This window comes from Podarcis liolepis, assembly GCF_965112155.1.
Source record: "Podarcis liolepis genome assembly, chromosome: 9".
NCBI lineage: Eukaryota > Metazoa > Chordata > Lepidosauria > Squamata > Lacertidae > Podarcis > Podarcis liolepis.
The window spans coordinates 43,271,334-43,299,159 of NC_139564.1; the positions used below are offsets into that span (position 1 = coordinate 43,271,334).

At 40.9% G+C, this 27,826-nt stretch overlaps 1 protein-coding gene across 1 annotated transcript; it reads right to left on the reverse strand.

Moving 5' to 3' along the window:
• Positions 1-12,265: 12,265 nt before the first annotated feature.
• On the reverse strand, positions 12,266-27,328 carry NAF1 (nuclear assembly factor 1 ribonucleoprotein; the record flags this gene model as incomplete). Its single annotated transcript, XM_083520288.1, is given in 9 exon segments — positions 12,266-13,686; positions 14,185-14,287; positions 15,214-15,265; positions 16,997-17,157; positions 18,206-18,288; positions 22,665-22,761; positions 24,193-24,334; positions 26,566-27,310; positions 27,313-27,328. Coding segments are annotated over 9 exon segments (1,842 nt in total). The 3' UTR covers positions 12,266-13,243.
• Between the last annotated feature and the right edge of the window lie 498 nt (positions 27,329-27,826).

The following is a 27,826-nucleotide window of genomic DNA, read 5'->3' on the forward strand; positions in this document are numbered from 1 at the left end:
TATTGCTTCCCATGAAACACCCAGAAGAAATTAAAAATAAAACATAATTTAAAATATCATAAAAACATACATAGAAACAAGTTCATATCTACTACAGAAACAGACTCAGAAAATAAACTCTACTTAAAAAGTTGTTCGATAAGTCTCCAATTGCTACCCAAAAAAAGACAATAGAGATGGTGGCTGTCTGGTATGTAATGGGAGGGAATTCCAGAGGATAGTGCTGCCAGACTAAAGGTCCAATTTGTACAAAGTACAGAATAGACCTCCTAATGAGATATTATCCGCCGGAGGCCCTCGCCTGCAGAGCACAGTGATTGGGTGGCATGCAACAAAAACATTGGTGTGGATGAGTCAGCATTGCTTTTGCAACAGAAAAACCTCACTAACCAAAATTTTAGCAATACAGTGGTACCTCGGGTTAAGAACTTAATTCGTTCCGGAGGTCCGTTCTTAACCTGAAACTGTTCTTAACCTGAAGCACCACTTTAGCTAATGGGGCCTCCTGCTGCCGCTGCGCCACCAGTGCACGATTTCTGTTCTCATCCTGAAGCAAAGTTCTTAACCCAAGGTAATATTTCTGGGTTAGTGGAGTCTGTAACCTGAAGCGTATGCAACCTGAAGCGTATGTAACCCGAGTTACCACTATATTTCAGTCATGGCCAAGAACATACTAACTAAATGTCTGCAGTTGTGAACATCTCAGATGACTTATGGTGCCCTCTCTATTTCCTGTTTAATGTCTGGCTGCTGAGCCTATGCTTGGGGATCAGATAATCTGCTTCTTAAGATGATGGCTTTGTTTACAGTGGATGGCAGGCTATTTCTTGGACTCCATTCCAGATTTCTCCTCATCCCTCTTATACTGAAGGATGAAGATATGAAATAGGATTTGCTGGTTTTCATTGTTCTCCAAATCAGAAGAGGTACAAGAGAGCTGGTGAGCCTGAGGAGCAATTAGCTATGCAGTAATGGTAGCAAATGTTGCATTATGTGCAGGATTCATTCTGAAATTGTTCCAAGATATTTGGATGTGCCTTTTGCTCAAGGCTCTCTGGCAGTCACTAAGGCTTAATGCTTCAAAGCAGGGTCCTCCAAATAAGCATATCTGTTTGTTCCTGCTGCAGAAGACTCTCCCGAGGGGGACATAACTGGATCAGGTTTTTGCCACTATGAAGCACACAAATATACTGCCAGCCCTAGTTATCGATTCATTTTCCCAGTTTCTTTTAGCCTAACATCCCTGTCTGTAACAGAACAGAAATGAGAAAGCTTTCCTCATGGACAAAGATACCTTTCCTCTTGGACCCATTATTTTATGTCTGGGGGCAATGCTGCTTACATTTCTGACCAAGCCAACATCAACACCTTGATTATTTCATCTCACCAATTCTCAAATAACCAACATTTTCTTAGAGCACCATGGGTCCTAGGCTAAAGAGAGTGCTGGCAGAAAAATGTTCTCTCTCTTTAAAAAACAGCAACCTTGGTCTTATGAGTATTGGTAATGAAGTTCCGTGAACATGATATTTGAGCACTAATTTTAAACAAAATAACCCACCCGTTCTTTTCAGTTGAAAACCCCCATACAGTGTTACCTGCCAGTATTTTTCTAGAGCTCAGATAGTTGGGGTGTAAATCTGCTTCAGATGAAGCGCAATTACCAGACTTAATCTCTGCACTTTTAAAACCATTCCCCATCCATTTATGAGGAAATAGATTGGTCCTTCAGCAGGAATACAAATCCACTTAAGACCAGATCTTGCTGGGATTAAGTTTCAGCTTCCTAAAAACTATCCATCCTGGTTTTGCCTCCAAGCACCAGTTCAGAAGTCAAACAACTTTCTTAGGATGAATAAACTGAAAAGGGAGCTGGAGCCGAGTGCCATCTACATATTGATGATACTTCAGTCGAAACCTCCAGATGAATTCTCCCAGTGATTTAATGTATATGTTCACCAGCATTAGGTACAAGGTAGAAACGTGAGACACCACATAGGCCAAAGGTCAAGGGGAGGGACAGATATCCATTACCACCACCTACTGAAATTCATTCTCCAGGAAGGACCAGAGCCTACATAGCACTGTCCCTCCAAAGCCAGACCCAGATAGTCTATCCAGAAATATACAATAAATACTGAAAGCTGCTAAGTGATTCAGAAAGGCTGTGTCCATTTCCCTGTGTAAATCAAGGCAACTTAGGCTATTTCTATCCCAAAATCAAGCCTGAAGCCAGATTGTGATGTATTCAGATAATGGAAATTGATTATCTCTTGATTGAAAACGATGAAGCAGTCTTCAGCAAAAGTTTGATTCTGAAGATATAATGTATTGCCTTAAGCACATGAATACCTTGGTTTAATATTTCCAAGTTGCATATGATACTAGAAGTTAAAAGATACATCTTATCTTGAATCTGTTAAATCAAGAGTCTGAGAGAGAGGAAGAAATCAACATTCTAGTGCCTTGAAAGCCCAATTAATGTATATTACTTTAATAAGAATCCCATTTAACTCCTGCTAATCCTATTTCATTAGATGAAAGCAATAGGTGTGATAGCATGAAGATGTGCTGTCAGGCAAGAGAACTTTAATTACAACTGGAATGTCTTTTATCATAGGGCTTCTTGGGATTTTGTTATCTTTATTTATTTCTATTAAGAGTTGACTCACTCATCTGAAGTATTTTCCTGAGGCAGTAAAGCAAAACATGTAGATGCTCACACACAAAAACAACCCCACCTCCCTGAGCCTGTTACCATTCAACCGCAAGCAGTAAGATACTGCAGTTTGATTCTGACAAGGAAATTCTGGGCTTAGCAATGAATTTATGTTCTTTTCAAGGGTATGGGGGTTAAGCTGCTTCTCCAGGATGGCTAAGAGATTACTAAATTGAGAGTGGGAGAAGGAGCAGATTTTACCCTCAGATTTAAAAAAAAACTCAAACAAGTTTTTGCACATTAAAAGTCATACGTCCTAACTGCATACATCATACAGCTAAACTGACAAACTATCAAAGACTGGTTAAACCAAACCAAACAACAAAAGGCAATTATAAGAGAGACAAGGAGATATGAGGAAACCTTTTCCTATTAAACAAGAAGAGAAGAATTGTGCAGGGGAGCACTGCTCTGACAAGTGAGAAACTGGCATTCAGAGGCATATTGCCTCTGATAGTGGAGGAAAAAATAACCATATTGGCTAGGAGCGGTTGATAGCTTTATCACACATGATTTTTTTCTACTCTTTTTTAAAAGCTACCCAAGTTAGTGGCCATCACAACTACTTGTGGGAGCAAATTCCACAGTTTGACTATGTGATGTATGAAGAAGTACTTTCCTTTGCCTATCATGAATCTCCCAACATTCAACTTCCTTGGGTGCCAATGAGTTGCAGTCTTAGGAGAGAAGGCAGAAACTTTTCTCTATCCACTTTCTCGATCAAAAGGGCCAATAGTTCCCATCTAGCAATAGTTCGTTGTGTTGGCTATTCCTAGGTGTTAAGTTGTGGGTGAACATATCAGACGACACAGCGATTCTTCAAACAGCTCTTGTTAATTCACAGGCCAGAACAGAACTGAACTGAAGGGTTCAGCCAGCCTGCTTATATAGAGCTCCACTAGAACGCAACAGTAACCATTTTCTGTAACTATCCAATCACTGAACGTCACTTTTGATCCCTTATTTGCATATGTGGACCTGAGAAAACTATCTACAGTATCCCCCTGCTGGCCCAGGGTGAGAACTTCAGTGCATAACACCAGGTATCCAATTTTGACCCTGTTGACCAGGAACTGTGAAGCTGGTGAATTTCAAGTCTTGCCATCATTGCTCCAAGAACTGGAAGTGGATGATGAGATCATCGAGGTGGGAGTATCTATGCAACCTCACTTCTCTGAGACATGTAACTTAGCAAAGAACATGGAAGCCAAATCAGGTAAAAAGTCAGGGCTCTCTGCTAGTGTTCCTAAAAATGAATTTTCAGTACCTGTTGCAGCTGAAGTCAGGGAAGGTTCCCTCTGAAGGCTTCCAAGCATCACGCACAGTTTGAAACTTTATTCAAAATTGTTTCACGATACAGTCTAAATGCAAATGAAATCATTAGTTTAAGACAAGGTTTTTGAAAGGCACAGCTGGAGCAATTGTTTTCAAGTAAATCTAAAATGTCTAATATAAAAATGTGAACTTTCTTTTAAAGACCAAAGGCACATTTCTCTTGAAAGAAAGCACAAAGAAATGTGGTTGCAAAGCTTGGGGCTGCAGCACAGATGTACAGAGCATATTGGTTATTGGAGTGAAATTTCAGAAATCATATGCTGCTGGGAGAAAGACAATCAGGCACATTTTCTTTTAGACTATTCATGCACAACAATTATCAAACAGGGAAACAGTGCGGTGCCTGAAACCCATTCCTTTCATATAATTTGTTTCTCAAGTGCCTAGTTAAGGAAGGAAGGAAGGAAGGAAGGAAAGAAAGAAGGAAAGAAAGAAAGAAAGAAAGAAAGAAAGAAAGAAAGAAAGAAAGAAAGAAAGAAAGAAAACAGATTTGGAAGTTATTCATTCACACACACAAAAGAAGAGTAAGAATGTGATCAACTGAAACTTTAGAGCCCAGTCAGAATTATGCAGTTTTCCACATACACTTTTTTCTGATTTCTCTGGAACACTGAGCATGTAAATGAAGAGAGGACTATAGAGGGACCTGCTTTACACAAAACAATTTATCCTGGAATAGCAATGCATGAATTTTCTTCAATTCCTGACTTGTTAAATGTTCAGGAGATTAAAGCCTTCTGCAGTTATTCTTGCCTCTCACAACTAGAATTTTTGTGAGGGGAATGTGGGGTCTCATCCCTGACCACCACCTCATCACCTGCCAGACCTGTCTTCTCACACTCACGTCTTGGGGCTGAAGATCTGAAGTCTGCTGCATGTGCATTGGCGATGTATGAGATTGAGAAGCCTACATGATGCAGGGAGTCTGTACACATAAAAACAAGGTTTCCCAATTGAGACCTTCAGCCCCAAAGTGCAGACACCATGCGATGGTGAACGCAGGGCCAGATGCACTCTCTTGCTCCACTCGATTCCAACCCCATGGACAGAAACAACTAAAGGGCATTCAAGAGAGCAGAAAGGGACTGGAAAGACTGTGGCCTCTTCTGTCACTTGTTCCTTTTGGATATGGGAGAAAGCAAGCATGGGGAACCTTTGACCCTCCATATCTAGCTGAACTAAAACACCCATGGCTATGGGTCATGTTTACTGGGGCTGATGGGAGTTGTAGTTCAACAACATCTAGAGGACCAAATGTTTCCCATGCCTGAGATAAAGTGATCTCAAAATAATAGGTCTGATCTGCCTGGTGCATGGAGTTCACATTTCCCTAGAGAAACAGATAACCTAAGAATGACCCAAAATAAATCAGCAAACATGTGAGCTTTGGAACACCCAGAGATTCCTCATCTGGAAGGGGCATGTTAATGAACAAAATTCATTGAGCATATGCAAAGCTTAGGTTATTGAGAGGTTATTTGCAAAGGGGAGTAAAGATATCACACAGTAATTTCCCCCCAGAAAAGGATCTTGGCTAGAAGATATAGAAAGTGTGACAACAGTGTGGGAGAAGGTGAAAGTCAACATGTAATTTGCTGCTTGACTAGTTCTTGAAATTAAGTACAGCTTTAAAAGACCACAATATCCATTGATACTTACAAGAAACATTCTGGAAAGTCCACAGGGTCAGTGACAACCTATGAGAAAATCAATTATTTAAAAGTTGAACAGTGTATAATGTTTTATTCTCATTTTCTCAAACACTGGGAACTTCTAGGCAACTTCTGCAGAACTGTTGTCGTTTGTGCGAGACACAGAATGACAACCAAACTGTTTATTTACAGATACAGAAGCCTGGGATACCAATGATAGGATAACAGAAGGGGCACCAGTGATGTTGATATTTTGACAGTGGCAAACCTAGAGTAGGGATGGAGGAGAAAATCATTCTGTTTGCCCTTCCAAAACTAATATGTGAACCAAAGCACCCTTATCCTTTGAAATGTGCAAATACTGTGATGAAGTTCTCCATTCAACAAACGTGTACAAAAATATGCCCATTGGTAATGATAAAAAATGACTATTAGGAGAAATTGCTTGCCAAAATGCACACATTAGCCAAAATGGTATTAAAAATGCATATGAGAAAGGTGTACAAAAGTATATATGAATTCTCATGCATACTTTTTAAAAACTGAAAAATGGAAAATGGGTAAACTGAACTAGAAAACTGGACAGCTGAGAGAAGCCAAAATTGACAGGTACACCCATCCCTGGTTTAGAATAATAAACTATATCATTTCTGAACACAGAAATCCAACTGCTTCTGCCAAATTCTCCAGAGAGGCAGCCAGAAGCGTGAAAATCTATTGCTCCAGACCTAACTCTGTAGGAAGTGGGCACCACTGTAGCTAATTACTGTGAGCACATTCCCAGTTGCTGACAATCAAAGCTCTGAGAGAGTCCCATCATTTAAATAAAAAATAACCACCATTAATTATAGACCGACAGCCCTAGCCAGAACTTTAGGTGAAGTTATTTGGCCATTAAAGTAACATAGTTCCGTTTATTAGATAAATAAGAATCTAAGTGACAGCAAGGATGAAAAAGGAAGAGAAAAAGTTTGCTTCCTGGGGCTCAGAGAAATACTCTCAAGAGCTGCCTGGTCTTGTGCTTCAATTCTCTACAGATGTTGAACTAAGGGGAAGGGCACTCAACCCACCTCCCCCATTCTCTTCAAAGTCTCACGCTTAGGGAACTTAAGACTGCACCAGTGTCGTGGCAAAAGGACCCCAACGACCCACAGTTCATATATCACAACAGCACTTTAACGATAATGTAGTGGCAGTGTCAAAAAGCCACATTAGCCTCTCAGCTTTATTAAATAGAGTGCAAGTTTAGCTTTCTAAATGGAACTCTTGATGTGATTTGATAGAGGAGGAAGTGGGAAATCGAACAAAAAGCCCGAAGTGATCTTTGCCGGCAACAAATGAAGCCGTGTGCCGTGTAAGCCAATTTTAGAACACAGATGAGCCTGCGCCGGTTTGTAAATTATTCATAACTGTTGCAATTTGGCTGCCTGCCCAGATAACAGCACAGACCTCAAGATGCAACATAGAAAGTTGACTTATACCAAGTCCACCCAACTCAGCCCATCTGTCTACACTGACTGGCAGTAGGTTTCCAAAATTCCCAGTTCTAACAGGAGGTGCTAGGGAATGAAGCTGGGAACTTCTGTATGCAAAGCAAATGCTCTACTACTGAGCTACAGCTCTTTCCCAGGAGGAAACAGGGCTTGTTCCATCCCTGGCTTTTGCTGCCATAGAGGTTGGAGCTACAGTAAATATTGCTCACCTCTTTTACTCTGTTTAATGCCAGTTGTTCTGGTGCTGTTTCCCAGTGTAAACAGGGACTTTCTCATGCTGACTATAGGATTCTAATTAATCAAAGATTACATAAACAGTGCAACATTATCAGGATACTGTGAATTGTCTGGATGTGTTTGAGAACAATATATCCCTGCCAATTCAAATTGAGAGCAATGCTTCCTGCCCTCAATCTGAACAGGATCTTTGACCTTGGTTGGCAACCCTGCCCAAAGAGAATATTCACTGAGGGCAGGGTGCATTTTTTACAGTTGATTAAATGGTCCCCATTTTTTACAGTGTTGCTGAAACTTTTAATACTATCTTAATAATTGAAATATGTATAGAGAATTTTCTTTTTTGTGTTTCTTTTCTATTTTGAGGAAAGAAAACCCTCAAAGCTATATTTCCTACATCCATAATCTCCTTTTTTTGCCTTAGCTAATATCACACTTGTATGGATTCTTATTGCCTTAAGCCTTTCTATGGCATTCAAGCTGGAAAAAAGAACAGCTTCAAGTCAGAAAAATGCCGGTTCTCATTTACTCTAATACTTCTAAAGCTTTCATATGCCTTTCTTCAAAACATGTAGGTGGAAATGGCCCACAGTGTAGAAACATGCCTTAATATTTAGGCAATAGCTTTCAATCCAAGTACTTTATCTGTTTACACATGCAGATATTCACATCACAAAACTCGTTCCTGGAGGAAGGCTGGATTGTTTGCATTGGTTTTTTGCTGCAAAAGTTCCCTTGTAGTGACATTATTCCATCAGGAGAATGTAAAACATTTCCATTTGTTTGGGTCACTAATACATATTCTCACCAGGTCATGGATTACGTTTCTGTGGTGAAGGAGCTGCCATCATCACCATCAACTCCCCAAAACACAAGATGCACAGCTGTACATGCTTAGGCCCAGTCTCTGTAATGTTTTAAGGGGGAAAGGAACTCAAAAATGTGATATGCTCACATAGAGGTCCCCTGTCACACTACTTTTTGTAATATGGTGTATGTGTCCAGGTGTGGGCAATGTTCAAGGTACATTGAGAAGTTGGTTAGTGTGCTGAACACATATATTCTACCCCTGCCAGTAAAACCTAAGGCTGGCATTAAAAGGTACACTGGCTGGCACTGAAAGAGAAATCACCTCCCAGCAATATCTTGAGCCCCAGGAGATGAAGGTTGATGACACAGTAACCTCTCCACCTCATCCCTGTGTGGGGAAATGGAAGAACCACTATGTTTTCTCTTGTGAGTCCCTCCAGTTCCAACCATCCTTCTCACATATTAGAAGATAATCCTTGCTGAGGGTACAAAGCACTGTCCACTTTACACTGTAGGTCAGGAATAGTTGGGGGTTCCACACACCCTTCGGCCATTAAGTTGTCACTGTTGTCACTGTTACAGCTCCTACTTTTTAAAAAGATTGTGCAGAACACCTAAATTCTCTTGTCATTCATTTTTCATACTCTGTCCAATCCTTGCTCTTCTTAATATTCTACTTCCAAACTTATTATTTCTTATTATTTTGCATGAGCACAGTCCCTCCTGAGAAAGTTAGGGTCACTGACTTATTAAGAAAAGGTGAGGTATTTTTGAGAAATGATTGGGAATGATTATGCTGTTCAACAGACAAGATTATTATTAGAGAAATTGCTCGACATTGCTCCCATTGAAATCCATATCAAGCTTGACCTACAAGTCAATTGCAATAATATAGCCCTGCCTAGCAATTACAGGACTAGGTTTAATAAATTTCAAAAATGATAAAAGCACAATATTGTGAGTATTTAGATAGTCACTGTATACTGTACAGCACACATTTTCACATAAACACCACCAATCCTATCATGATTTTGTGGTGAAAAGATGGAACTATTTGCCAAGTGCATTCTTAAATCTTCCTCCAAGGAAATCATATGAGAGAATTGCTTCACAAGTTAAATGACATCCTTCTATAACAACCCTAATAGAATTATGATACAGTAATATGTTATTGTAAAGTGACGCTAGGTAACCAAAGACACACTATAAATATGCAATCAATCTGTTCAACACAGCAGCAATAAGTACCAAGATCCATCAGCTTATCATCTCTTGATTGCTGTTGACAGTTTGACATGCTAATCTAGGAATATGGCACTAATCAGATAGGGTTTGGGTATTATCATCCAGGCAATCGCATTTGTATAAGCAGACTGATAATGTAACCGTCCATAATAGAAGATCTGTCACACTAACTTGGTTAAGATAGATGCTTGAGCTAAATTTATACGGTTAGTGAAATTCTGTAACTATTTGTTTCCCCGTAATTAACTTTAATATTTTTTTAGGAACAAGGATTATCAGTTTAATTCTGATTTCACTCACAAAGGATTTGCCAGGATGCAAACTGGGGAAAGAGCTACCATGATAAAGAAGTACCAACAGCCTGGGGATTTTTGAGTCTTGCTTCTTAGTAAGTATGCATAGAAACTTGAAATAATAAATTTGCAATATGGTTATTTGAAACATCATTACAGATTGTTAAAAGGAGGTACATAGTGTGTACATACACAAACTTATTAGGAATAATGTGGACTGCATGTCTAATGTGGGCTACATTCACCATAATATGCACATTCATCATGCAGTATAGAAGCAAAATTCACACTATGCCATAACATCTTATTATTTCATTCACCGAATTCTACATTACCATACATAAGCTTGTTCTCAGGCATCCTTAAGACATAGTTACACGTACCGATGAAGTGAATATTGATAATCATATAGATTCGTATTATAATCAAGCCTCCATTATCTGAAAACTCTATGGAAATTATGTTTAGCGCTTATCTTGATGAAAGCTATTAGATTGTGAATGCACGCACTTCATAGCAAAGGCTTGGATCTCTGAAATACATGGATAAGCAGAAAGCTCTTCCACTCACACACGGAAGGACCCTGATCTCTCAAGGCTGCAGCCTCCGCCCTCACCAATAAGAATACTCACCTGGATTCCAAAATTTGCCCTGAAATTATGATGATGTGGTAAATAAAAACAATTGGACCTAATTTTTCAAGGGTATTTTTTAACCACTCTTGGCTTCTGAAGACTCTTTGGTGCTATCATTAAATTATTTCAAAGTAAGGAACAACAAAGATTCCCCCTGCCATGAGACATGAAAGCAAAAGTTTGATTAACCTTTGTTAGTTAAATTACAGTCTGAACCACTTATCATTTAATGCAATGTCTTCCATAGCAAGACTTGCTCTTTTAGAAAATGCCAGTTTTGGATATTTATGGCACTAGCATTTTTTAAACATCACAATAGCAGCAAATGACAAGTTATACTCTTTCCAACTCTTCTGAAAGCAACTATTTCAGACTAGCTCTTTTAACTGCAGCACTAGCTTCAATTATCTTTCTGTGGTTTTGCCTGAGCTATAAAGCTATTGTTTTCTGGCCATGCTTAATGGAATTTTCGTTTTTCTGTCTGCAAGTGTGCATCATGGCCAGAGAATTGCTTACAATTATTCATAGAAGACATTTTGGGAGATGTGTTAAGACTTTGGTGAATGGTTCAAAAGAACTTTCACCACGCATCTTTGAAACAAAGTTTTGAATGTTGTTCTATCCAAATGGGCCCATAATAGCGTAATTCACAGTATTGCTAATGTTCAGCTGTGAGTGCCAATGCTTATTTAATATAAAACAGCACCAAGTAAAAAAAAGACAAAAATAGCAGCACAGCAAAATAAATAAATAAATAAATAAATAAATAAAAAATTAAAGTTGTTTTTAAATCTGGTGAAAAAATCAAATGGGTAATATCCCCACAGCCTATGCTTCGTGGTTACAGAAAGGCAACTGACTGAAGAATGGGAAATGGGAGCTTCAGTCCGGTAATATTTTCTAAAGATAAGTGAAACAAGCTGGAGGGAAACCCTACTAAACCCTTTAATCTTTTAAAGTTTTCATCTGTGCAGTTGCACATGTGAGACCTGAACCTTCTAGAATAGGCAAGAGATAGTTGCCTGGCCCCAGCCTTCAGCATGCACACTTGAAGTCCGGTGTGGGGACCTTACTGTTCCACCCCTTAACTGACTCCTGGAATGTCCCCACTATAGGGAAGTGCCAGAGAAAAGTTTACTAGACACACCTATTGCAGGAAAGGAGAAGAGGCCTTGTGAGCATGGTCAGCTGCAATGGAGAATTATATACAGACTATGATGGTCAGTACTAAGGTGGCTACAGTCACATACCTTGTAGAGAGCAGACCAACTGCTACAGCAGGCAATGTCTTAGAGAAGCTAACATAGATGTGGCAGCAGCTGTTAGGGTCTTCAGAGAGGGACTGCCACCAGTAGTAATGACAGCAACAAGATGAAATCAAGAGTCATGTAGCTGGCGACACACTGGTTAATTGGGGCTTAGCATATGCTATCAAAGGAGGCCTGCTCCCGTAAGGTCATCAAAATCCAGGATTGGTTCCAGCATGCTTATCTTGTGAACTCTTGACAACACAGGGGTGACAAGAGGCAAATGAGGCAGCAATAGTGCCTGTCTGACAGACACAACTTGCTGCCTACAAATGCCATCCTGTCAATACCAGTCAGCACAGAAAAGTGAAGGGGAAAGTAATTAAAGTCTAGCTCTAGACAATACAGAAAGTTTCGTCTAATGCAGGCACAGTGATGCTGAAAAAAGAAATGAGAAGAAATTTGAACACGCAGCCTGAAGTGGACTGGCATAAAATATGTATAGCCTAGCTTGATTCACTTATGAACTTTGTTCAGCTTAGGACCAAAACCTATAGACATACTTCAGACACCACAAATAATTTTATTCAACACCATAATTTGAACAAAGTCTATTTATTTCTATTTCACACAAAACAGAAAGCCTAGTCAGATCTAGTGGTTAGTTTCTCCATTGATCCATCACATCATGGCGCTTAAGCCTTCAAAAATGACACGTAATATCAGATGTGGAAGCTGAAGTTAAACTATTAGCAATCTTAATCTGAACACAAGACTTTCTTCAATGACCTCAAACAAGAAGACTACTTCTTCCTATGGCTATGTTTTTTCATGATGCAGTACAGAAGCTAATTCAGGCTACTTGTACTGTAACTTCTTATGTCAACCAGACATAAAGGTGGTAACCTAATCACCTAAACTTTTAATTACCACCAAAATGGTCAACAAGCCAATTTCACCATTTCATACCCCTGTCTGATTACTAAATAAAGCATGGTTAAAACCTCAAATTTAAAAGGAGAGTTAAGCACATGCCCACTAAACTCAATAGGTCTTGGTTGGACAACACATTATTTTTATTTTAAGAATTGGCATTTGTTGGCATGGGATAATATGTTTTGCCATACATTCAGCATATAATTCATAATTTAAACGTATTTCTTGGATAAACTTTTAAATCCATATATATACCCCGCAAACACAATCTTCTTTTATTGCATTGACAAATACATACATTAGTTTAGGACAGCTACTATAAAAATAATGTACAGCTTTATAAAAAAAAAAATCCAGGAACTTGGATTGTACAAATATAGTCATGTTTTAGTATTTCCATTAGATGTAGGTATGTTCTATAAAATTTAAACCACTATTCCCCTATTCTTTTGTCAGTTCTAAAAACAAACAAAAAATACACATGGTTTATACTTTTGATTCCATACAAAAACTTCAAAGTTTATATTTTTGTACATAATTTGAAAATCATTCTCTCCACAGGGGACGTAAGAATATACAAAGCATCAGGTGCACAATTATAGATTCTCCAGGTCCCTGAATGACAGAAGGACCACTTTACTCTAAGGAAGATGAGCATTGTGGGGAGCAGCAGGTGGAGGTGGTATTGGAGGTGGGGGTGGCGGTGGCAGAGACAGCAGTGAGAACAGCGGGTCGTATGCATTCTGACTACACTCATGAGGCCACCCCCATGGTACAGATGGGGGAGGAGGTGGGAAATTTGTCTCGTTATTAACAGTTTCAAATGTTGGGGGAGGAAAAGAATATTGATGTCTCCTCAGGTTCTCCTGCCTCTGCTGCTGGCAATAAGCTGAAGGCTTTGGAAGTTCTGTGAAGTTAGAGTAATGTTGTGGAGACGTTCCATAGTGCCTGAAGGAACGTGGGGAAGCAGACGAATGAGGAAATCGACTCCTGGCAAAGGTAGGATTGGGTTCTCTCCCAAAATAGCCATGTGAATAATCTGATGGATATTGTCTTCTGGGCTGATAATGAGCTCCGTTCCCATCTGAAGAAAGAAATGAAAAAGCAATTGTGGTATTATGGTAATTCAGGGTTATCCTGCGAATGTGGTATCATGGGGAACACGGACTGTCCCCTTCCCACCCTGGGCCAAGTTTAAATGTGTTTTCATTTGTTTCAGTCCTTTAAATTTGTAAACTGCCTTGGTTACCTTGCGAGAAAGGCAGCATATAAATTGCAACGAACCAATGAATGTCTGCTGACACCGTGGATTCATTTGGGTAGAAGGGTGTGATAAAAATTCAATAAACATTTCCAGCTTCCGTAGCAGAATAAATGATAATTTCCCCCTGCAACCCCACACTGTTAATCTGTTCAGGATAAAGGCAATATTGACACTGAAAGGTTCTCACACGCAAGGACTAACATTTACAATTATGCTATATTCATACAGTAATCCATCTAAGAAAGTGGGATTTTGAGCTTTTATATATTAATTTGGTTTGAGGCCCAACATTAAAATTCCGTAATAGCACCTACTTACTGGAATCCTCTGGTTGTGGTCGGCACTTCTTTCTTCTTAGATTCTGAGATTTCTTCTGCTGTTTAGCTGCTCTCTCTTTCTCATCATCACTATAATCTAAAGCCTAGATCAAAATATTTACATAAGAAACTGGAAACTGAGCAGAATATACCATTTGGTTCTTTTTACTGGCTATCAGCAGGCAATAACAGGTTATTTGATGCTCATACATAAATATGACATTCTGGAATACACTATGAGCACCTTTACTACCACTGGAGTATAGTAGTAGAAGAGAAACCCAGGCAGATGGGTGGGGTATATATAATAAATTTGTAGTAGTAGTAGTGAAAAATATAGAAAAGGATTATTTACATAGCATTCAAAGTACAAAATGATACAACTAGTTTTGTATCTTTCCTAAATTTACTATTTACACTAAAGGAGAAGCAATCTGGAACTGGACCAAGAATCAATTTCACTGCAGAAATACAAAATTAAAGCAGCATGATCTTCATGACATGTTACGGACCATGGGATTCTAATCTGCCTTTCACAAACTTAATGAAAAATCTGCCATTGGGAGTTCCCCCAGCTTGATCCTTGAGAATATTATAGGATATGTGGGGAGCTATAGGTGGAAGGGGCAATGATAGAAAATCACTCCTTCATTAAGTCGCTGAAGAAGCAGTTTAGGATCCAAGTCAATTTATCCTCTTTCTGAGGATGAACTAAAACCTTTTAAAGATTGACAAACTACTTTGAAAATCCAGCTTTCAGACTACTGATACGTGGAGCTAAAGGACTCACACTGATTCTCATAAAGAGCTAATGAAGATGCAGACAAGATATATGCAGCGCTATCTCTCATTGCTGTTCAGACAATTAAATGTTAAGATGCTCTCAGGGAAATTCATATTCCGTTGAACGACAGACACTGCTTAAGTGATTTTTCTATGCATATAATATCCCGCAAGAATACTGCTCTTTAAGTAGTAACCACTTACAGACATTAAGGTATAAAATTTGTACACAAAAGGATGTACTTGCCTCGGGTGGTGGTTCTTCATCATTTTTCCATGATGCGTCAGATCCTCTCTCTCTGCAAGATGAGACAAAGTGAAAGATCTATATACTGGGCATTATCTCTATACATGAGTTACTGTTACCCTCAAGCCGGAGGAAAGAATAAAAAAACCACAACTCAAATGCTACCTGCAGCCTCAGCCATTCAGAATTTGAACACTCAAAACAGCTTCCACTATAGATATCAATTTCACATAGGAAAACTCACCTGCATCTTATAATGTCTAATTCATCTTATGTGCAAAAAACCACACATGGCAAAGAAATACATTGAACATTATAGTACACATGCAGTATTGATTCCAGTCTGGGGACGTCAGATTTAATTAAAAGTTTGCAAGAACTGTGATTCCTAAGACAACATTTGTCCTTTGAGAGTTCTCTTGTCATGGGTGAGAGGAAAAGCCGGAAAACAGGGTGGATAAAAATAAATGATTTTTTTTTTTTAAAAAAAACTTATTAAACCTCACAATAATTTAATAATTATCTGTCAATGTATTTCTAATAGTATAACCAAATCAGTAATTTTTGATATAACTGTAAAAACTACTCTGAAAATTTATTATTACAAAAATGAAACCTTCATCTGGTTGTAAATATTAAGATTATACCAGCAAGAATGTGTCTTTCTGTAAAAAAATAATAATTTAAACCAAGTCTTACTGACTAGTGATTTAAATCAAATCCACCCTGCCGGAAAACCAGTGGCAATTTTTCAAATTGCCCACTTCAATTCAATTGTGTACCATATTTGCCAGCAGCATGAGCCAGAAAGCAACAGTTCAAATCTTACCTCTGTGACAAATTTACTAAGTGGCCTTGGGCAAGTCACAGTTCATTCAGCTCCAAGTTCCTATCTTCAGTACTGAAATAGGACTGTCAGTGAGCCCTAATACCACTCTCTAAACAGAAACAGATTTTAACTGAAACTGACAGGGCCTGATCCAGTCCAAGCCCCAGCATAGCAGCTGCAGCAGATGATTTCATCATGGCTCAGAGCCTTACCCTCCCCCTTCTGTCTAACATGCAAGTTACTCAGGAGAGGGAAAGCAGAATGGAGATATAGACACCCCATATGAGCTTCTCAATACTTGCAGTGATTCATCCATGCTTCCTCCACAGATAAAAGGTTAAGACAGATAAAAAAACAGGACTTCTGGGTGCATGCATGCTGCATTTACTTAATGAGGCCTTCAGCTTAGAGAATAGCCTGTTGCCACAAATAAGGAGCAAACCCATTTCCACCTGATCTGATGAACATTTTGAATAAGGAACAGGGGTTATCAACAGAGCAACGTTTGACGAAGCTCAGGATAGATGCTTCCTCTATCCCAAACACACCCTTCTGGGAGAGGATATAAGCACATGATTTTAACTTCTGTTCAAAATCATTACGATTTTTAATCAGGAATCCTAAATCCAAAAGGCTAATTATGCTCAAGGATAGGTTTTGGATCATTTGAAGGCTACATTTAGTCTAGAATTAAAAAGCCTTCTGGGCAATATTAGTTGTGTATTTCCATACCAAATTTAAAGCTCAAAATGAGGAAATCTTCAGGAGAACCAAGGTAAGGACCTCAGAGGAACATCTGCATATAAGTCTCATATTCATATCAGGAATTGTAAGTATATGGACACTAATGGCTAGCAAAGGTATTGTCTAAGCATTTCGGAATGCATCATCAAAGAGATGAGTTCTAAATCTATTTAGCAAGACTTTCAAGATGCACACATTTACATTACTTACTGTTTTATTTTTTCTGGAAATATATACTGGGTGAAGCTTTCAATGGATGGAGCAAAATATACAGCCTCGTGCATCTTAATACCTTTGGATTCTATACGCTCAGGACTGTTAAACTGTAGCACATAAAAGGGATGTGACACAGGACCAAATACCTCAAAGACCTGCAAGACAAAAACCAACATTAGACATTCTATAATTTAGCATTCACCAACCTGGTGCCCTCCACGTGTTTTGGACTAACTTTCATCGGCCCCAGTCAGCACAGCCATACTGACTTGGGCTAATGATATAGTAGTAATCCAAAACGCGTCACAGCTTGGGGAACTGAAGCACCCAATATAAAATACTATGTTGTATCAAACAATGTAGCATTACTCAGCTGCTCATAAGGCTTCTGTCAGACGAACAAGGAAGGAAGCAGTTTTCAATAATTCCTCCCCCCCCCCTTCAAATGGTTGAGTGATTTAGGAAGGGTGCAGGGGCTTAAGAAGGGAGAGGGAATCAGTGAAAATTGCTTCTGTCCTGTTCTGCTAATGGCAGTCTTAAAGTAAGATGGACAACACTGCTGAACACAACCCTGTAAGAATTCTCCTCCAGGCCCCAATGATTTTAGGCATGTTTCTTTGAATGCTCAAACAGAAAAGCCAAGTTCATTTGAATGTATGCAAATAAGTGCAACACAAGAGAGAAATAGGCCCTGCAACATACAATCTAAAACAAAGGAAGAGGCTTTCAATCTATATTTTATCACTGGCTGAACCTATGCGACATGGTGAGTCATTTTTTCAAAATCATCTGTTTGAAAGTACAGTTAAGTATCTTCAAGGTTACTGCCTATGTAAGGTAGCTTGATAGTGCCTTTATACTGGCAAAATATTTCTACCTCTTTAGTTGTTCTTTACTTTTAAAAATGTATTTCCCCAGAAATTCATTAGACGTGAATAAAAAAATATGTAAAAACACATAATGAGCAGAATGCAAAAAGCCAAAAGGCTTTAGATTAGTGATGGGGAAGCCTTTTGAGTCTGAGGGCCAGGTTCCCTTGTGGGTAGCCTTCGGAAGGCCAGGGGTGGGGAGGCCCAAGTGATGGAGTCTGGGAAGAATCCCAAGGTCCAGATGGAGAGTTGCATTGAGCCCCCAGGCCTGAGGTTCCCTATCCCTGCTTTAAAAAATAATATATACAGTACAAGTCATGTGCAATTTGCTCACCTTTCCCATTGAATGCCGATCTTCTTTAAATAGCACCGTATCTTCATTGACTGGAGGTAGCCCTTTCTGTGACTCTATTATTACTAAAAAGAAAATATTATAAATCTGACAACCTTTTCCAAAAGAAGGTTAAACAGCATTAGTTTAAATCTCATTGCCCTGCTTCTACCTTCATAACCCAAGTTTGAGGAACTACCGTATATACTCGAGTATAAGCCGACCCAAATATAAGCAGAGGCACCTAATTTTAGGACAAAAAACTGGGGAAACTTATTGACTCGAGTATGAGCCGGTTCACCACACCACAAACCTGGCAGCGGAGGAGGAAGAACAAGCAGCCCCAAAGGGCTGCTTTCAGGCTGCTCCTTCCTCCTCTGCCACTGCCAACAGCGCTGAAAGAGGAGGAATAACAAGCAGCCCGAAAGGGCTCCTTTCAGGCTGCTCGTCCCTCCGCCGCCACCTCCGCCGCTCACAAGAGCAGGCATAGGAGCCCAGTTGGGAGAGGCACAGCGCAGAGCCTCTTCCAACCTCGGCCCCTGTGCCTGCCCTTGCGAGAGGTGGGCAGTGGCGGAGGGACGAGTGGCGAGAAAGGGCTCCTTTCTCGCCGCTTGTCCCTCTGCTGCTGCCCGCCTCACTCGAGTATAAGCTGAGGGAGGCTTTTTCACCATAAAAAAATATGCTGAAAAACTCAGCTTATACTCGAGTATATACGGTACTTTAAACTACAATATTAATCTATAGCTGCACTGATGAATAAAGTTTGAGCCATGCATCATGTGAAACCAGCATGTGCACTGGGAAAGCAGTGCCCCATTTGAAGGTATTCACGTGATGAGCTTGTTGTAAGACAGAGTAGCAGTCTCAGTACTCACAAGCTCAGTTTACAATTGCTTATTGCTACAAATCAGAAAGCTCTATTGTTTCTACAGATGGAAATTAGACATCTATCAACTTCTGCTAGAACTATCAGAATGCTACACCTCTCCATTAAGCTTGATATTCACTGGGACGGTATAATTAAAAGACGCAGAGATCAATAGCTTCAAGAAAAGCACTGTGACACTTTGCTGTAGAACTAATAGCAATGTAATGAATTGTGGATATTGTGGATAAACTGTTACCTTTCCTATTATATACTTTCTGACAAGCAGATTTCATGTTTAACATCAAAAGTGCATGAAACTATGTAAAGAGTGTCAATTTCTAAAGAAGAAAACTATCATTGATATCATTTAATAAAAATGTAAATTACTCCCAATTATCCTGCAAAAATCTAATATTCATTGCTGCAGAAACAAGAAAATGCTTCTGCAACACTTATTAACGGAAACTCATTTCCTGGCAAGGAAGTCATCCATTCTGAGACAGTATAATGATCAATTAAATATTCACACTCATCACTCCTTCACAAAAAAACTCCAGAGTACAATTAATGCAGCAGTGACAGCTTGATCCCTACTAGGGCTATAAAGGTAAAGCAACAGAAAAATAAAAAAGTGCACTCTTGTGACATGTTCTGGCTAACACCAGACTACACAGGGTGCAGATCAACAGAAAGTAAAGGACTTAACTTAGTCATGCTCATTAACTCAAATAGGTCTACTCTAAATAAAACTTAGTTGAATAGTAGCAACAGTGATCTTGTGAGTGTCAGTTAATGGCTTTGGCCTCTCTCTTCTCACCTCATCAGGTGTGAAAATATATTGTACCACATATAAACTTTTCTTTAAAGGCCTGAAGCTGTAAATCAAAACCTGTAACTTACTGTAATGAGTTGCAAGGCATTTCCCCACTTGTTCACATTATCAAAGTATCTGTCCATATATGTGTTCTGTAATCTATTGGCATCCCATCTTGAAACGGTTCAGATCCATAAGGATCTGTGCCTTTCATCAATATTTTTGTGCTTTGGTGCTGCTGATCTGTGATTTACAGCTTTGCAGTTTATCACTGTGGCAGTGGTTTCCAGAGGACCTTGTGTAAAAATAATCAGGGAGGGAGGGAGAGAGGGGACTGAGGTGCAGCAGCCACAGCACTCCCGAAATTTCAAATGTACCCCCAGGAAGAAAAAAAAAGGTTGGACAAACCCAAGTACAATGACCCATGTTTTGAACAGATGGAACTACTGAGTAGATTTTAACTCAAAAAGAAATACGTCACCTTAAAATGCATATTTTAGTGACTTAATCACAATGGCTTGAGCATCCAATAAGAATGCTCAGTTGTATTAGTCACACTATATTTCTGCATGCGTGTTTTCATACAATCAGGATTACACAGCTATCAGCACAATTTTAGGCTTGATTTAAATCGCTTGCATTTGACAGACTATGATTTATGTTCTGTGTAGAAAATGTGCTTGAAAGACCCTGTCACTTTAAATCTGTTACCTATCTTATTTGCTTTGAGAAAGGTAAGATTTGCAGTGAAAGCCTGTGCATATTTTTTCAGTCTCATGTCCCACTCTGTTCAATGGGGTTCACTTACAGATTCCCAATCTTAGGAGAAATGCAGCATGCTAGTGTCTGGCCCGTACCATTTCAAGCACAAAAGGAGGGGTAACGCTAAGGGGAACCAGAAGGAAGAGCCGCAACGTGAGTCAAAATCTAGATTACGCTCAATACACTTTTCCTTCTTGAACAGCAAAAATACTCCCCCCCCCCCCATTATGGCAGTTCATTCGTACCATGCGGCTTCAAAACAAACATGGCAACAACATGTTTTCAATTAATGTTTTTGTACATTATTTTGGTTTCAGATGCATTTTAAATGCTTTTAAGATGGTTTTCATTATTGTATTCTCTATGTTGTGCATCGCTGTTGGCTCCCACAGGAAGAACAGTACAAAAACATTTTTTTCTTAAAAAAAGAAACCATTTACCTCACATGCATGCCAATAGCTTTGCTTTCTCCGTATTTTAATTTTATGGTATAAACCCAGGAGTTTTTGGAACAGCATTGCTAGACTCATGCAGCCTTCTCTGGCATGGACAATCTTACTTGCCTCTAGGTTTAACTGGAATAAGTAGATTTTTAATTTGTATAATACAATTTAATATATACAGCGTCCTGCCTAAAGATACAGATTTTTGCAGCTAGCTCTGTGGTACTATGGTGTGTCCCTCTTCTCTTCCTCTCCAACTTTAGCTGCAATTCCAGAATTACCACCTTCAACTTAAGAGTAAACAAATGCCCACAGAAAGTATGAAAAATATTGCCACCAATATGGAACTGAATCACTATGTGGACTATACCTCAGAATTATCCTTTGCCAATGGAATCTTTGACACTGCAGTGTTTGTAGCGCTATTAAGAAACTTCCAATACTAAAATATCACTACTAACTGAACACCAAGCACAAAAACCACTACCTTTCCCAAAGCTTATTTTCTATTTACTTTCACATATTGTCATTGCTTTCTGTGATACACATTCTACAAAGCTTTTTCTTCTTCAGCCTTTAGTCTCACTGCACTGCAGTTTATCGCTGTCCAAGTGGCTCAATTTGTGCCGCCAGACAACCTTCCACATAACACATGTTTTAGCATTGACAACTAGAAGAAAAGTTAGGAATTCTCAAGACAAAATGATCTTATTGGCAAGGACACCCTGCTGAAACAAGGAGAGAGCCTAGTGAGGAGGAATGGGCGGCAAGAGAGTCAAAATGAGAATTTGGCGAGGTGTGGGTTAAACTAGAGCCTAGGACTTGCCAATCAGGAGGTCGGTGGTTCGAATCCCCGCGATGGGGTGAGCTCCCGTTGTTCGGTCCCAGCTCCTGCCAACCTAGCAGTTTGAAAGCACGTCAAAGTGCAAGTGGATAAATAGGTACCGCTGTGGCAGGAAGGTAAACAGCGTTTCTGTGTGCTGCTCTGGTTCGCCAGAAGTGGCTTAGTCATGCTGGCCACATGACCCGGAAGCTGTACGCCGGCTCCCTCGGCCAATAAAGCGAAATGAGCGCCGCAACCCCAGAGTCGGCCACGGCTGGACCTAGTGGTCAGGGGTCCCTTTACCTTTAGGTTTTAGTTCTATGTGATGCAATAATAGTCACAGAGATGAGAGGTGTAAGGCAGAAGAAACCTACTACACATTTTGGAGGGACAAAGGAAGCATAAGAAGAAGTTGCATTTTGATGGTAGCCTGAGAGAGAGCGGGGCAGGATGCACAGCTGCATGCACGAAATGAATGAAATATAGGTTTTGGGTAGACGTGCATGAAGCCAGGGGGTGAAACAAAAAGTACACATTCTAGAGGTTCTGACTATCCCTTGACACTAAACTATACTATACACTTGGCATCTACACACTTAGGAATATGGCATCATATTATAACTTATTGTTATATCCTGCCTTTCCTCCAAAAGGAACCCCTCTGTCAAAACATTAAGCTTCTCAATACACTATGAACTATAAAGGAGAACAATTATTGAAAAAGCATGCACACACATAAACATTTCGCTTACCTAGGTGCTCAATGATGCTGGACACTTTTCCGAAAGGCATAAGTTCAACCGATTCAGGCAGAATTATGGTAAAATCTTCAACAGGAAGTGGCTCCTGCTGGATAATTTTAAGACTTTATTTTCATAATAAAATATTAATCCTACTGCTGCCCACCCTAGATAATCTCTTTGTAGCTGTCTGGCCGAGGGTCAATTTATAACTGCAGACCTAAAATCCACAATTAGTTAACCTTGTTATTATTCATTAAATTTATATACCACCCTCCACCCAAGGATCACAGGGGAGTTTACGTATAAAAACACAAAAACACATAACATAATAGCAAACAAAACAATGCTCCCCCTTTAAAAGACCATAGATTGTTTAAGCAGCCAAAGGCCTGGGAGGAATGTTTTCAACTGGCACCTGAAGATATGTAATGAAGATGCTAAGTGAGCCTCCCTGGAGCTTCCTTTGGTCAAAACATCTAATTTTAGCAAACTCTGCATGTTTGGATGCACGGTGCCCAAGGAAAGGCAAGCACACTACAACGGAAACTCCTCTGGCTATCTTCCCTACAAATCACCAAAAGTGACAAAGGATGTGCATGCCCAGTGTCTTCATGCCTCTTGAGCTCTCATTAACTAGGGAAGGCAGCATGGGTACCTAAAAGGAAGCAAGCAGCCTGTTATTTGCTTCTCTTGACTCTTGGGCTGGGGGTGGAGATGGAGACAGTAATCACAGCACATCTTGGACCTTGGTCCACAGGCTCCAGCTGATGCAAAAAGCTTTAGTTGGACTGTCGATGGGGACAGACTATTGCTGGTAAAAAACCTCAAAAGTCTGCAGTGGCTGTCCAAACACTACTGGGCCAGGTTCAAGGTTTTGTAATAATTTACCATTGGGGCCCAGTATTCAAGGGCAGCCTAATTCCTTATATCCCTGCCCTATCACTGAGATTTCCAGGAGTCACTGTTAAGTGTTCCCCATGGCTCAGAGGTACAGACCATAGCCACCAAGAGCCTTCTCCCTAATGAGTGCCTACTGCAGTCATTTTTACTGAAGTTTTACTGAAGTTTATAGTTGCTGTCTTGAGGTTTTTTTAAAAAAAGAGGAGCAAAAACAGACACTGTACATGAAGAGAAAGACAAACATTAACAAAACAATACTTATTATTATTAACTTGTTTTCTTGATTTTACAGTTTTAATTTTGGAGGTATTGTATCTTAGAAAACTGCTTAGCAACTATTGCAGCCATGCAGTTTATAAATTGTTCAAATATATACAATAATAAACAATACACTTGTTTTGGCACTTGCTAACTTTAAGTTTGGACCAGAAAAACAAGTGATAGGGAAAGATGATAAAGTGGGACTCCAAAGCATCCCTTGCAATGCTTTAACAGACAAAGGAGGAGGGCCCCTTTGCTCTGAGCACTTTCTATAACAACATCTAATTCTGTCCTATAAAAGCACCACAGATAAGATTCTCAGATAAACCGTCCAATTATAGGTAGATGAGGATAGTCTATAAATCAACATACTTACTTCACTTAATTCGCCCTTCTTTCTATTAGGGCAAGAGTTACTTTCAGTCTTAGACTGCTGATCATCATCTTCAGACAGCATTGGAAGACAGGAAGAAGAGGAGACAGAAGATGAACTGTCTGTAGATGAACTGTCTGTATCACTGCACGAAAGTTAAATTTTATTTTTATTCTTCAGCATATCTCCTGTCACATTCTATTTACAGAAAAATCTCAAAAGAAGAAATTGTTATTCATATAATAGCAAAAGAAGCCTATGGGCTGCATCCAACCATGTCACTCAACTTATGGTAAGGCTTCAATCAGCAGAATAGGGGAAAGTAATATCCAGTGATTTCCCTCTCTTGCTTGGAACCCCGCTCCCCCCCCCCCAAAAAAAGGCCTGAAGGATTCCCCAACCCTCTGGAGAACATTTTGGGAAGGAAGCAATGGAATCCTTCCTGTCACATGAGAAACACCACTGGACACAATTCTGCATTGGTAAGTGCTGTTATGATCACAAAACAGAAGCCTAAACTCTGGTTCACTTGTAGCCTGCCATCAAGGCATGAATGAGATGCAAATCTGAGCTTTAGGGGGACTCTACAGAACAAGCTACAGAGGAGGGAGCAGGAAAGGGGGCAGGATTGGAAAGGGACTAAACAATTGTTTGCTGAGCCTCTCCAAGCAAAAGGCTCTTAGAGAGCCCACAATTTATTCGGACTCTGGCCAGTACCAATGTTCTTCCCCACAAGAACAGACATTTAAAAAGTTCAAAAGCATAATACAGTTGAGCTGAGAACTATGCTGGTCCTCCAAAAGATATTTTGCAATTTCTACCTGAATCTAAACTCAAGTGTAAACATGTGAATAAATCATATTTCTTAAAGCAATGACAGCCTCCACTGCTGTCTTCAATTCTCCCAAGAAGCATAGGCCCTGGTTGAGGACCAAGACCCCTGGAACCCCATGCACAGCTCAGCAGCGATTTTGCATGGCCCGCAACAGTACATTTCTAACTTTCATGGCAGCAAGGATGTATTTCACTGGTTTGTTGATGCCTGCACAAAATCTCCATAGTCAGCAGATTGGCAGAGACCCAGTGTTCCCAGTGCCAGAACTACAATGCTTTGCAAGCCCTTAGTGCCACTTTCTTACTTGGAGTATTGTGCTAAACAAACAAAAAAAATCCAAGTATGGTTAATTCTCATCACTAATATGCCAATAGAATTTAGCTTTTGCAGTATATTAATATTCAACTTTTAACAGCACACATAGCTTTGGTCATGACAAGACCAGGTGTGTTCAAGCATTAAGGTACCTACAACCTGAATTTACTTATTTATTTACTTATTTACTGGATTTCTAGAAGACCTTTTTCTCCAAGGAGTTCAAGGTGGTGTACATGGTTTGCCCCCTCCTCATTTAATCCCCACAAGAACAGTGTGAAGCAGGTTACGCTAAGAGGAAGTGGATAGGCCAAGGCCACTCAGTGAGCTTCATGGGCCAAGTGGGCTTTGGTCTCCAAGGTCCTGGTCAGACACTGTAACCACTAAACCACACTGGTGTACCATTGAGAAATAGGCCCAATAAATATACATACATCTGGTTCTGTTATTTATCACTTAACTAGCAGTTTCCTAGGCTTCCCATAGGCAACCGTGACGAGGAGTGCTAGGCTATACAGGCCACTGGCCTGATCCAGCGGACTATGTTCTTATCAATATGTCTGGGCATAGACAAGTTTATTGCAAGAGCTAGTTAAAATATTGTATATGGCATTTTTAAGTGTTGGTAGTCTGCTCCATCATTTTTAACTACTTCGAACTCCGTTTAGATTTGTTTTAATATTAACTTAATCACTCCTGCCGCATACTGCCCTAGCATATGTAAGGACAGACATCAGTTTTAAAATACGTTAAGGCTGTCATTCTTAAAGCAATGACAACCTCCACAGTTGTCTTCAATTCTCCCAAGAAGCATAGGCCCTGGTTGAGGACCAAGACCCCTGGAACCCAGTGCACGGCTCAGCAGCAATTTCGGATGTCCTGCAACAGTACATTTACAGGCAGCTTTTTTATAAAGCTGGTAACAAGCAAAACTGGAAGGTAGCACAAAATAAAACAGACTCTATAGAGCTGCATGCGACTTTTTTTGCTGCTACACAACCGGCAATCTATCACTGCAGAAGCAAAGCCAGGCAAGCTCCTTTTCCAGCGTCTAACTTTCCCAAAGTGCTCTTCTCCAGTCTTGCAGCCATTAAAAGGTTACGCGCAACTACGTAGCAAGCCGAGCACTACAAATACCCCCTTTCCTCTCCTACTTCCCCGGGAAGTTCGAAAATGCAAGATTCCCGCCGGGCGGATTTCTTGCCATGCTTTGCGGAACTACCCACCTGTCGGAATCCGAGGAGGAGCCGCCGCCGCCGCCTTCCATCGCCGGCGAGTCCTGCTCGATCCCTAGCGGCGCCGGCCTCGATTCCTCCGCGACACCCATCCTTACATCTTGGGGGTCGCCGTTAAAATCCGGAAGGCAAGAAGGGGAGCTTCTCAAATCGGGCGGCGGCGGCGGCTTCTCCTCCCTTCCCTCGCCGGGGAGGGGCGTCTCGTCTGCCGGTGCAGCGGGAGCATCGGGGTCGCGGCGAGGTTCCCCGCCCGGCTCGCCTCCTTCTCCGGCGTTGAAACTGAGCCGCGGGCCGCCGACGGAGGACGACGACGAGCCATTTCCCAGCGGAGACGGCTCCCCTTCCGCCGCGCCGGACAGCTGCAACAGGCCGGGACAAGGGCCGGGCTGCGGGGCTCCTCCTTCCACGCCGCCTCCATGAGGGCCGGCCTCCTCGGGAAGCCGCGTCGGAGCCTCGGAGGCCTCCGTGGCTCCCTTCTCGCCCTCCTTCACCGCAAGGGCCGGCGGGGAGGTCTCGGCCGAGCTCCCCTCGGCACCGCCAGCCACGCTCAGCTGCTGCAGCCGCTGCGTCACTCGGCAGCCCGCGAGGCCGGAGTCCCGCGAAGCCGGGAGCTCGTCCATCTGCGCGCCTTCTCTCCGCGCGTAATTACGCACAGCTGCCCTGGCAACAACGGCGGGAGCTGCCGCGCGCGCGCGCCGGATACGCTGCTTCCGGCCTCGTTCGTTCTCCGCATGGGAGGAAGAGCTTCGCGCATGCGGGGACCTGGGGACTCCCGCGTGTGCGCAGGCGCCTTTTGCCTAAATACGTAACAGGCGAGCAGTTAGAATTATGGTAGCGTTGAAACTTCAGTCGTTCGCCCAACGTAGGGCTTGAGCGCACAGTCCTGAGTCTCAGGCTCTACCGACTGAGCTAACCCAGGAATAGTAAGGTTGCCCTAGAGCCCCCATAAGAAAACGACTGAAATACCTTCATCAGGCCAACCAAAAATGTCACAAAGTAGTGTGCCGTCTTTGTGGTGGTGGTAGTGAATGTGTGGCATGTTAAAAACAAACTTTTTAGAAACTTTTATTAGACCAGCTGAAACGTCTGTGCAGCCTTTTGACTTCTCTCAGGAGGGTTCAGCCTAGATGGCACACCCCAGTCCGTGGCTTCACCATCAGCCACATAGAATAGTAGAGTTGGAAAGGGATCACAAGGGTCATCTACTCCAGCCCCCAGGATTTTTTTTGCCCAACATGGGGCTCGAACCCAT